Source organism: Anopheles aquasalis, chromosome 2 (assembly GCF_943734665.1).
Source record: "Anopheles aquasalis chromosome 2, idAnoAquaMG_Q_19, whole genome shotgun sequence".
Classification (NCBI taxonomy): Eukaryota; Metazoa; Arthropoda; class Insecta; order Diptera; family Culicidae; genus Anopheles; species Anopheles aquasalis.
In genome coordinates, this window is record NC_064877.1 from 20,850,001 (window position 1) to 20,863,055 (window position 13,055).

The following is a 13,055-nucleotide window of genomic DNA, read 5'->3' on the forward strand; positions in this document are numbered from 1 at the left end:
AACGGGGTCTTAAGTTTCTCACCGACCGTATGGCAGCATCACAGCAATACCCTTTCCGGTCACTATTCTGCCTTCTCCTCTATGCCATTGCTTGAAAGGTAATATTGAACTGATGGTAGACCAACGCACAGTTTTGTTTGCGCTAGTTATCGGGTTATGGTGAGCATGTTCACAACGCATTTAAAATTATTATTGAAACTTCATGCTCATTGCTCATAATGTTTCCGTCAACGCCACAGCAGCACAAGAAGCACAAGTTGTTAAATTGCTTCGGCGATAGGCCTGATTTATGTTTGTCGTAGAATGTTTGCCAACCAATCCGAGACGATAAGCCGGCCGCTGATGAGTAATCATTTAAATGGGGGCAAACAACAAACATTGGTCACGATTCGTTACCTACAACGTGCGAAAGGGAAAATATATCGCACGCGCCGCGCAGTTCATTTTGGTTCTCCCTGCTCTGGGAAAGGCCACCGCTGCGTGGCCAAGGAAGGCTGATGGTGGTTTAAGAGTAACAGAGCCCACAAAAAATACCACAAAAACGCCATAACAAGTAGGTTACACCCATCTCGCGGTTTTAACCTTCAAACTCACCTTGACAGATCGCGTACGGTGGAAAATCGGTTCAGCTAAGGCTTGCCCCTCATGTAGCCCCCAGAAACAACCTCCCCCGACGTTGGAGAAGGTGAGAAAAAGAGGAGGGAAGCTTATTTTATGGTGGACTAACGATACCAACAAGGAGTTTCTCCTACCTCCGAAGGAATCGGACCATGCGCCACCGGCATGAATAAACCTCTACATCAGAGCAACTCAAGTTACTAGAGCCGCCCTCCCCCAGCTCCCACCACAACACACTTCCTGGATCCTGCGAGGGCGGATTCCCAAAACGGAAAAGCCAGAGACCAATAAATTCCGAGCGAAGGCAACCCATTTCCATCGATTATAAATGCAAATCATCGGCCAAGTCAACGTGGAAAGCTTTCTGTGGCTGTGTGTGAACGGTAGCCGGAGCTCGAGATTGTGTATGGGAGCGCGTTCCTTGAAGAAAGGTACTTTGCAACAGAAATCAAGAACGTGTACTAAGCGGCCAACAAATTGCAAATGGACTTCCACCCCACGATGTACAACATTGTAGAACTAGTACCATGACCAGGTGTAAAAACGACTTTCCAGTCGTCGAGTATTCCTTGCTACAAACGAAACTCCTCCGAATGGCAAGTAAATATCCCACTGACCTTGTGTCACCTACGGTCACCCACATGGCCGCATACACAATTTCGACCGTTAATTCATTAGCTTTTCTCCGTTGAATCGTGCTTCGTGCTAGCCATGATTTCTGGAAAGGAAACACACAAAAAAACCCAGTTGACCAGCGCAGGACGATCCAAAAGCCCTACGAGCGAGAAGTGGGCCTCTCTCGGCAGGGCTAAGCGTTTGATTTACCATTTCAGAAGTACCGGCACTGAGTGCTTCGGTCCGCTTCTGGTCACTTTTATCAGGGGCTTTCTGACACTGCGACACTCGACAACCGGAGCACCGGAGGTGGTGTTGGTAAAGGTCAGCATTCGGACGGCTCTATCAGTTTGACCGAACCATGTTCTTATCCGTTCCTTTTTAAGGAGAAATGCATTCGAAACTAGTAAGACAACAACGTAACCGAGACCTAAAGAAGACCTGGTGGCGCTCCTACAGAGAACCAGCAGCCGCCGTTACTAGTGGGCCACCGATTGTGAATAACATTTCTATTTGATTGCAGTGGGAATACCACGACCGGCGCGATGTCCAGCGGTATCTGTAGATATGCCCAACTGAGACCAGTTGTCCACTCAACGGAACGTTGTGGGTCGTTGGTGAAATGGTGAACATTGTATTCTATTTTTATTACTTCTCAACCACACCACCATTGGTCTACTAGTCCTCTGTTTCTCTCTCTCTCTCTCTCTCTCTCTCTCTCTCTCTCTCTCTCTCTCTCTCTCTCTCTCTCTCTCTCTCTTCTTTTCTCTCCCTCTATAGCTCCGTGCATCACCAGCATTACTGCGAGGAAGGTGGATAGGAAACTGTTTTTTGTCGTTGGCAAATGAAATTCTCTTCCACTCACAGTGCATCTGCGCAGCATAAACTACCAGGCTTATGCAGCACAAAAGGAAAGCACAAACGGAATTACTGAATTGCTGCTACCCTGGCGCTAGCTCTGCTGCATCGTAGCAAGTTTATAGCATTAGGATATGAGTTTTTAATTCTATTTGCACGGAGCAGTGGTTCGAGAAGTGACCTGAAATAGTAGCTCGCAACTTGGGGAATTACAACCGTGGGAAACAATTCACCCGAAAGCCGAGATTCCATTTTTTATTCTCGATTTCCATCGCATCCTCTTGGAGCGAGATACATTTCCAACCTGAATATCCTCACCATGCTTCAAAATCGTGTCGCCTCTGTAAGCATCGAGGGCCTGCCTGCTTCTCTGTTTCGCTCTACGATCAAGCTGTGCCCAATCGATGCTAAACGCCACACCACGAAACGCTCCGGCACTTTATAGCGTCAGCTTTTATTGACCCTCATCACGTCAGGTCACAGACCAATGGTCTCTTCTGCACGAGCCGCGGGCCGAAAGGCACACCATGCGGAGAGGCGTACCTCCGCCGGAAGTAGGAAAACCTCATCATACGAGTTCGTGATCCCTTATCAAACAATCATACAACCAACGGTCTGCCTACACCCACGGCCGGATGCCAGTGGTTTCATTCCTATCTACCATTACAATTTTACGTAACGGCGCGGTTCGCTACGATGGAAGCCACCACGCAACTCTGGAAGCGAAAGCATATTTAATCGGAAGTTTTATGAAAAGTTGAATGCCATTTCCAAGGATATTTTACATGCTCTTCGCCATTCTAAGGATCCAAGGGTCTAGGGAAAGCTTTTAAAGGCGCTGAATGATAGGTTTAGTATCCTTTCCATTCATTTATCAAGCTGATGTGGATCTAGGATGCTATTGATGCGCACGCACTGCTCATGAGATTAGTCTACGATAGGTTACATTAAATTCAAATTACTCGCTCTAAAGTAGCAAATATCATTTTGAAAAAAAAGGGAAAAGGATGATGATAGCCCTTGCGATTCAACCGCCATATTACCATGAAAACACACGCAGGCCATGAGGTAATGAATGCAAAGTGACCATCAACGGTTTTTGCTTGTTCGAATGTGCCAACCATATTTGCGATCCGGCGAACTGCACGTTCGCAAAAAAAACTGCGGATCCCACAGCAGCGGAGCGAGCGTTAGCGGAAAACATGTCAAGAGCAGAGACAACTTACCGGGCGCGCACATACACCCGAGAAGACCCGAGTCGAGTTTTGCATACATCAAAAACCCCTTTGCTGTGCAGCCAGCCATCCGTCGTCGTGCTTCGAGCTATCTAATTATGCATTCTGCTCCATTTGCTGTCTGCCATCCGTCCGGTTTAGCAATGTGCACAGTGTGGAGGAGTAGTGTACGAGCATCTCCTTTTTCGAGGGCACGATATTGGTGTTTTAACCCAACCGGAGGTGACGACGGGCAGCCACAACGCACGTATAGATAGTGTTTGGTTGTGTGTGCTAGCGGGACTGTTTGTTCCAGCCAATCCTGCAACATATGCAGAAATTTCTTTTACTTTTTGCTTTTCGAAGCATTCCGGTGCACCGTAGCTTGACCTTCAACCCTGCTGACACTGTTTGGTGTTGGTAGAGTGCGATCTATTGCCAGTAATGTAAAGGGAGAATGAATATTTAAATTACGCGCCTGCAAGAGAAGAGTATGCTGCACTTGTGCAAGCAGTGACGATGGTCACAAGCTTCCAACATGATGCTGCCTTTAAAGACCGACCGCAAGTTGCCATCAAGGATGCCTATCTACTCTGTTACACTATATAAACCATCAGACAGCATCGACCTAACCATCAATCTAGAACAGCTATCGACGTAAAGCTTTCACCGGAAACCCGCCAAGTGGACCAGTAGCATCGTCAAGTATGAGAATTAAGACGGGATTGTGCTTTCTTATCGCTTCATTGCTGTTCGTTCAGGTAAGCACTTCACGCGCTCGTTGACTACACGCAGACAATGGGAACCACAATCGTTTCTGATTCTTATTAGCACTCCGGTCGTGCGGACGCCTTTGGTTGGTGGTTTCTCTGGACGGCATCAACCGAACGAACGGCATTAACCGCGACAACGCAGACGACAGCCGCCGCCACACAGGTAGCGGTCGATCAATCGGCTAATGGTCTGCAAATTGATGTTGGCAACCGGGAGAACACTGACACGGTCGGCATGGATGGTGGCACTAACATCACCAACGTGGAAGTCAATTATGCTCGAACACTACCGCCCGGCGGAGCAGGAGGAAGCAGTTCCAATCGAACCTTTAACTCCAATTTGTTTCCGAACAATCTGGGTGACAACATTGAGGAAAGCGACAGCGGCAGAGCCATCCCGGCCACCATCTCACCCGATACCTGGATCGAGGGAGTGCTGGATGCCTATTACACGGCAGCCAACGAAAGTGCTCTAGGTCGGTTGGATCAACTGACGGAGCGCTTCGAGGATATCGCCGGATACGCACACGACGTAGAGGCGATGCTGGACCGAATCCGGATAGCGTTCGGTATTGAGCTGAACCGAAACTTGCTGCCGTTGGAGACGATGGTGATGCGCTGCGTCCGCAATCAGGGACTAGACACTTTGGCCCGGGATGTCTTTGAAGGCGGTAACGATTGTGTGAGGGATCGGTTGGACATTGTGCGAGAAGCACAGCTTCAAGCGGTCCAGAATATTAGCGAACATCTTGTGCAGTGGGACTCGGAGGAGGTACGGGGTGATATCGAGAACTGTAAAGAAAACCACGCGCCCGAAGCGGATGTCAGTGATCTGTGGAGCACCAATGGATTCCAATTGGCATGCATTTCGCAGGTGAGTGGATGTGCTTTGCTGATTCGTAGATCATTCGTTTGTAACATCTTTCTCCCCTCTAGATCCTACATCGTGTACATCAGCAGACGCTGCTATTGTCGCACACCACCGATCAGCTGACAGCAGGTGCCAGTGAGACGTTTGGTACCGGGAAGGCGCAAATTCTTCAATGTGCCGCCGACCTGGTAGAGCTATCCAAAGAAAGTCTAGTGCGAATCTCAACCATCATCTCTGGGTGCCAAGAAATGGTGAATGCTCCGCAAGATCTGAATGACATCGAAAGTAATAGGAAGGCAACGCATAGGTTATCATAAGATGATGTGTCCCACTACAATGAAACACAAAACCGTGCTTTCATCACTCATCATCTACCCATTCAGAGTGTCTGTTTTGGTGGCATTGACAATCAATTATCAAAACAGCAAATAAAAGCTAAAGAGCCTTCGATCCCAACCATTGCACAAGGTTACTGTATACCAACATCTGAACATTTGAACAACTGTGCTGCGCGCCACGGGGAGAACCTACATATAAAAGAGGTTAACCTGCGAAGAAACCCAAGTTCTACGAAGGAAACTCTCAGAATGAACAGATCGCAAACTGTCGCTTTAGGACTGCTGATCGCTGTGGTAAGTGATAGAACCAGACTTAAAAGATCAAACAAGGCTCTCATTCATTCCAAACGTTCGTATAACAGATCGGCACCACACCTTTGGATGTGAACGCCTTCTTCTTTCCACCACCCGGGATTCAACGACAACCAACCGCCATTGTAAACCAACCGTCGGCCACTGCTGCAACGACAACGCCAACCCAACAATCGAACGTCACGCTTGCGCTTGGCAATCGGGTCAACACGGATACCGCCCTAACGGACTACGGAACGCGCGTGAACGGTCTCGGGATCAATGTGAACCGTCGGCGTCGTCGTGATATCTGGAACATCGAGTCCAATCCAGTGCTGGCGGGGCTGGCAACCAACAATCCCGTGAATGGTTCCTACATTGCCATCGGCAACCAGGTGTTCACTCTGCCCAACAATCTTTCCAACGTTTCGCTCAACATTGCAGCCGGCAGCAGCAGCAGCAGCGGCCAAACAGTACCACCCAGCATCTCCAACTTCCTCCCAACGATACCAGCCAACTATACGCAGGCCTTCGAAACGCTGGTGACTCAGTTCCAAACCCAACCCCTGGACGCAATGGACAGCTTGGTACAGACTCTTTCGGACACGTACACCAACACCTTCCATGGGCTGTTCACGGAAGCGGGACTGAAGGGCCTTAACGAGACGCTCGAACACGCTCGATCGGTGATCGAGACCGGCATAGAATCCCTCGTCGACCAGGGAGCCCATGGTTTCGAGCAGGTCATCGCCAGCTTCAACATTTCGAGTGCTCGCGTCCAGCAGTGCGTCGGTCCCGATCTCACACCCACCACCATTGGTCGGCGTGTCGTTGGAAAGGGGACGGACTGTGTGAACAGGAAGTGGCGCCAACTGTCCGACATCGGTGGTCGAATTGCCGGCGATATTCTGGCTGCCGATCGTGGTGCTTCGGATTTTCTCAGGAATCTAACCACCTGCAATGGGGCCAACTTTAACGCGGCAGATGCATCCGGTGGAGGTGCCGGCACTCGGAGCGCTCTCCGCCGTCAGTGCTACGTCCGGACGATGGGTAACTTTCCCCAGTCGCTCCTCTTCCTGCCCGTCAGTCTGACCATCGAGGGAGGAAAACTGTATGCCGCCCTGTCCAGCCTCCAGTCGGACGTGGCGCTCTGTGCCGGCGAGATGGGGCTCGAGATCGGTCTAGTGACGGTTCAGGTTAGCTCCAAGATTGCATTCTGTCAGGTAGCGGCAGTCCAGCCGTAGAAAGTTCACCCCCGCCGCAGGTAATAAATTCGGAACAACATTGGCACAGCTTATCCACTCAGGTTTTTTTTTTGCGCGTTTTCTTATCGTATAGCGGGTGTAGTGTAGAAGGGGAGAAAGAGCGCCGCGAGCGAGAATCGAAACTTACCGAGCCTGAGTTCGCCAAAGTTGCCACAGCCGATCTTCTTGCCGACGCGGAAGTTGGGGCCCACCATCAGGACCCCGGAGGAGGAACTGACCGAGTGGCGGGCGGAGTACATGCTGCTGCCGCCTCGTGCCCCACCACCCCCACCTCCTCCTCCGCCGCCCCCACCAGCCGTGCCGGACGCTGCAGCACCGGGAACTCCGCTGAAAAGAGAAGAAAAGAAAAAAAGAGAGAACAAGTGAGATAAGGTGCGCATAAGACAATTTGTTATGAAATTAGTTTTCCTGGTTTTCAAACGCAGGAGAAAAAAAAAGAGTACAGAACAGCTCCGCCGACGACGACGACGACGACGACGATGATGATGAAGAGGTGATAGGCGTCGCTTTTCGCTGGAAAGTTTTCTTTCTTCTTCCTGATTTTAATCGGATAAGCGAAAAGTGTTCTGCTACAGCGTGTGCCCGGAGGCAAACGGGCAGCACACAAACTCTCGGTTTTAAGCGTTTGCAGGATCAAGAGCGCAGATAAATGTTGATCCAACACGTCAGAATCGGTGGTCCACCTTTCGTGACTTGTCGCGCGCTCTCTCTTGAAAGATTTATGAAAAATAGTTCTGCCCGTGAATGGAAACCACGCAGCTTACGATCGACGATTAAAGCCGTGGGTTAATTATTGTCACGCAGTAGTTCAGTCGCCTTCCACCACTTGGAGGTCGGTCATTTGTGGTTTGAACAACAAACGGGAGAAGAGGTCCAGTCCAGTGTGAAGGTCGAATCGATAGCGAGAGAAAGCTTCATTTTCCAGGGCATGACATGATATGACGAAGGTACAAGAGATAAGCAACACACGCTCAATCACGATCGCCGATAAGCGAAGCTTTTGTAACATCGCCTTCCTATGAACCGAAACTGTCGATGAAATCGACGGAGAAGCAGCTTTGGACCACTGGAGTGTGTGTTGGTTTGCTGACTAACTGACTCGGTGTGGTTGGCCTAGTGTTTTGTGATGATAAAAATATAAAGATCTAATCAGACGAGGGTACCATCAAAGGTAGACAGACGAGACGACGAGGATCTGCCGGCGTGCGTCGATTAAGGTCACCGACGACCCTAGGAAGCATTTTCCAGGGACATATCACACTGTGTCGTCCCTTCTCACGGGACGCACACGACTCTAGTGCGAGCTTGTTGGTGGTTTACCGAACAAATTAACTTGAAAAAAAAACATGTGGAGATGGATCCGGCAAACCTCAGGCGAAAAGGACGAAGGACGAACACACAGCCAGGGCCAGCAGGAGCATGACAGCCGAAAAGGGACGACGCCATTGACGGTGTTTTTGAGGTTAAGCCCCCTCCCGGGATGAGGTCATAACACCATTGCTCACCACCAACCAACCGACCACCCAACGAGGGTCTAGGGAAATGGAAAACCTTAATTGGGAAAGTCCTAAATTTCCCATTTGACCCGAAGGCTGAGGAAGTGCGTCACCGGAAGCGACACACATACCACCACTCCCCGGGTGGGGTGGTCATGCCACACAGACAACAGACACTGCATATCGAGCAGCAGCAACAAAAAAAAAACGGAAAGAAAAAAAGGACTTTATCGAGGTCATGCCCAGCTGGAGCAGCAAAAGTGCCTCCAAGGACTTTGAGGTTCACGCGAACGGAGCGAACGGTGGGGGGCAGGGGAAAAAAACTTGGGAACCGAATTGGAGCACCCCAAACGTTCCTGGCGCGCCCAAACACCAATAAGAAATTATTGAAGGGGGAGCGCGTGGGGAAAAGCTTTTCCGATTTTCCTGATCAGACGGGCGGCGCAAAGAATGTCCAGCAAAGTGGCCAGCGTGAAGGGGGCGAAAAAAAAAAACAAATCAATTTGTACCACACGCGATGGCCGGGGCGACGAACTTGTCACGAGTCTTTTTTCTTTCTTTTTTTTTTTTTTGAGACGAAGGACGAACGTAGGCTATCGACACCGGAGACCGAGTGCTGGTCTCGTGAGGACCAATCGAAGGAAATTATTCTGGAGCAGTCAAACGTGAATCAAAGAAAAGAGCAAAAGGGCTCGCGGGATGGGCGGTTTTGTAAGGGAAATCAATTAACCAAACCCTTCCCCTCGATTTAAGGGGGGGAATATCTCGGGAGTTGGGTCGCCCTGGATCGCGACCTCTCCACCCACCTCTACACACCATTAACCCGTGGTTAATGTGGTTGTGTTTTGTGTGGTAAATAATGGTGGTTCATGGTTTTTCAGGAGGAAATTGATTTTCCTAATCGGCCAAAGGGTTCTTCCCCCCCAAGCCACTTTTAATGACCACTTTGCCGTTTAGCAATGCTAACTCTGGACTGACTAACTCAAATGACTCTGACTCCTCCACTTGAAAGTCGTGAGAAAGAGAGCTTAAGATCGTAAGAACTTTTAAGTCAACAAGGGCCACGAATGGGACTTAATTTTCCAATCATCATTCTCAAGGGACTCTGGCTTGGGCACCGGGAATTGCCACGGTACTGTGGAATGCTGACGCACGTCGGTTGGCTGAAAACAGAAAATCATTTACTAGGATTAAGCAAAACACGCGAACGAGAAGCTGCGGAGAGGTGCTGCTTGTGTACAGCTTCTTCCAAACTCTCGCACCAATCAGAAATGCTGTTGAAGGTGGTTTTTCTTAATGAACTAAGCTTAAACTACGTTACCAAATTACCAAATGTAAAGCCGCATTCTGTCGCCACGAGGAACGGCGAGTGTGCTCACTACGTGACCGCCCTCCCTTCCGCAACTTTGCTTCACAGAGGATGATGAAAGGTGCTGGTGGTGCACAGCGTGAATTGTGTTAAAGCTTCGTGATGCTGATGGCGGTGAAGATAGAAGCTAAGGGGCGCGGTCCATGCACAAACGGGAAACTTTACGGTAAAACGGTTTCACCAAAAAAAAAACCCCCCGGAAGGTAAAACGCTAAGGCAGCGAATCCATGGTTTGCAACGATGGCGCACCACCAATGCCACTACACACTAACACTCTAGAGGTCTTCTACACTAGGTCTCGAACATAAAACACAACTTTCCGGCTGCCACAAATGAGCTTTATCGTTGTGTCGTGCATGATGCGCTGTAGGTGATGAACGGGGATTAGGAGGCAAATGGTGAGGAGAGAGCATGAGACGTTCGCTCTGTGGCGTGATAAACGAAGGCGAAAGTTGCGCCGCATGCAGACAAACACAGGAACAACAGGAAAGCAAAAAAAAAAGTCACTTAATCCAAGAATCGGCACCAATCGTACTCCTGGGGCAGTTTAATCTGATGCGTCCATGCTCTTTCGTTGAGCTCTCCAAGTAAAAGTAACGAACGCGGCAAACTCACCAACGACTGCCGTGCGTGCACTTGATGAAACAATGCAACAGTGCAACCTGGTGCATTGGGCGCCATGTATGAGCTCTACGCAAAAAAAAAAACAAAAACCACTTGCAATTGTTTCGGCGACCGGTGACCCAATAGCCCCCAACTCTATAGAGTGGCTCTGCTAGCGCATACAGCACCACCGCAGACAGCAAGGAAAATCCGAAAACAAAAAATAAGGAAAATCGTGGGTGCGCGACTCATCGCCAGTCAGCCAACCAGCCAGTCATGCACGAGAGAGAGAGAGATGCTACTACCGGGGGGAGGCAGCCCGAAAGGAAAATCTAGGTTGGCGGCCAGAGCCGAGACCGCATTCGCGGGCTGGTTTGTTTGTTTCGCGAGCTTTCAGTTTCAGCAGCGCGAGGTCGTTAAGAAATCTCGGTCTTAAGACGGCCAACGCAGCGCCACGCCGCGCACTTTATGGTCGCACAGAGAGATAACGGGCATTCACACGCATCGCCAGGATTGCGTTACATGGAATTGTTTTCGTGCGCCGAGCATGGGCACGTTTGTTTGTTTCTTTTCTTCTTCTTTTTGCAAAAAAGTGCCAGCAGCGCGGGGCGCTGAAAAGAGTGATGATCGGTTCGGTGCGATAAGCAGAGAGTGCACACAGAGCGAGCAGCCACTCATCACTTTAATGTGACGAAAACTGCATTCGAAGCAAATGGTCGTCCTAATTCACTACCGAAAGATGTCATGCAAAGAAACGCTGTAAAAGGGGAACTTAGCGTGCAAAATTCGAACGAACAAGTCTGTCAACCACAAACGCAAGAACGTAAACGAAACAACGCACAACACTGCTAAACGCTAAACGCGATAGAGAAAAGACACTGGAAGTAACCGTTTCACCAAACGTTCCTTCGTCGCCATTTGAAGTGCAGAACAGAATGAAGGATCCAGCAGTGGAGACACAACACAAATCCCTCAAGAAGTCGAGAACACTCACGCACCACACAATGGCATTGGAATTTTCTAATTACACTCTCTTTTTCACTCCAAAAAAGGGGACTACACTGACGAGCACCAGCACAAGAGCAAGACGGACACCTTCAGCCACGGAGACTGGCTGCAGAGAACTAATGCCAGGATGCACAAAAGTGTCCTTCTATGCTCCTTCATGATACACCTGCCTACACCACGAACCAATCCTCATTGTCTCTCTCTCTCTCTCCTTCTGTCCCTCTGTCCCTGTCACCAATCAAAATCCGTTTAGGTTGCGGATCGCGGTGGCCCCGCAGCAGCACGTGGTGTCCCGACCACGTGATACAAACCGCCGCCGAGGACGGTGGAGGCTGAGAACGCGAAAGCTGACGTGAGTGTCTTTGACACGGGACTCACGCCACGTTGACGAAGGTAACACGGACAGGCGGTCGAACCGGAACGGGACTTTTTCGACGAAGCGGGAAGGCCACAGAACGCGTTGTGTGTTGGGTTTGATGGATCCTTCCACGTGCGAGATGGCCCAATGCGACATCACAAGCGAGGAGACGTGAGTGTCGAGTGTGTGCGTATGTGTGCGTACACGTGCTTGATAAGCCCACGCCCGAAGCTGCCAGGATCGTCAAGAACAGCCACTCAACTCCTGTCATCGCGCCTATCAGCGCGATCAATGATAAGGCAGCAATCGTAGCGATTCTGCTGATTCTGTGAAGCTTTGAGAGGTTGCCTCTGATCTCATCACATCACAAGAAACAAGAAATAACCCCAGACAGCGCCAGACAGTAAGGATTCGATTTCAAATTATGTTTCATCTTTGAAAAGAAGAATCCAACATCAATTATCATCGTATTAGGACGAGTTTTCCACCAACAATGTGCGTGCCAGTTGCCAGGAGGAGCTCGCTTGGTTGGTTTTGTTTTGCCATTTTAAACACAATCCGACACTCATAAGCGGATTAAGCTGCAGCAGGAGCAACAGCAGTTGGTGCACGATTGTAACACAAACTGTACACTGTTGTTGCTGCTTCATTGCTGCTAATCGTTTTCGCGCGTTCGGTTGATGTGCATCGACGTTTCACGGCCACCACCACCACCATCTGGCGGCTGCTAGTATATTACTACTCTGGCTTCCCTTCCCAAACCACGGCATAAAAACATTCACGCGTCAACGAAACCTCTCCCCCATCGCACTCGCCCATCCACCATATCCTTGCAGCTTTCAACATTCAATTTTATTTTCTTGGATTTTATTAAGTCCGCCATCGGTCCGCCGGCGTGTATTTAGTCCGTGCCTCCGTCAGCTGTATTTAGTCCACAGTCGGTTTTGCAGCACAAGCACCTTCTTATTGGATTACGAGCACGCGCGTCGTCCAGCCGAGAGAGCCATCAGCATGTCAAATGATGCCAGCGGCGAAAGCGCGTGCAGCATTAAAAACGAGACTAGAAACTGTTTTAAATTGGATTTGACTTTTACGAAATCCAAACCACATCAGACAAAGGTAATATTAATAACAATGAACGAGCAAAACCGAGATTGCGAACACTGTACTACACCAACCAACGCGAATCGAGAGAGATGTGGGCCGCCTTGTTTCATTACCAAGTTTATGGATTTATTACGTGCTCATCGGTGCAGCCATTTGTTACATTCTTGTGGAATTTTCCATGCTACCGGCGGGTGGTGACCGACACCCCAACTCCACACTCCGGTAATATGCGGAAACTTTCGCTCTCTTACTCTTTCGGCTCGCTGCAACC

General features: G+C 49.6%; 2 protein-coding genes across 18 annotated transcripts in view; one reads left to right on the forward strand and one right to left on the reverse strand.

Annotated features, from left to right (window-relative positions):
• LOC126570088 (casein kinase I) overlaps positions 1–13,055 on the reverse strand; it is a 66,771-nt gene that overhangs the window by 30,925 nt on the left and 22,791 nt on the right. For all 16 annotated transcript variants that reach the window (XM_050227601.1, XM_050227591.1, XM_050227590.1 and 13 more), the window contains exon 3: positions 6,971–7,170. In XM_050227601.1, the coding sequence (XP_050083558.1) occupies positions 6,971–7,170 (200 nt within the window). The remainder of the gene's footprint in view (positions 1–6,970; positions 7,171–13,055) is intronic.
• LOC126570096 (uncharacterized) lies at positions 5,525–6,937 on the forward strand. Of its 2 annotated transcripts, XM_050227615.1 has the most exons (3): positions 5,525–5,581; positions 5,650–6,842; positions 6,917–6,937. In XM_050227615.1, exons 1-2 carry the CDS (start codon positions 5,537–5,539, stop codon positions 6,820–6,822), a joined length of 1,218 nt encoding a protein of 405 aa, XP_050083572.1. In that variant the 5' UTR covers positions 5,525–5,536; the 3' UTR covers positions 6,823–6,842; positions 6,917–6,937. The 2 variants fall into 2 exon arrangements, with proteins under 2 accessions (XP_050083572.1, XP_050083571.1); XM_050227614.1 differs by lacking the exon at positions 6,917–6,937 and having other exon boundaries at positions 5,650–6,867.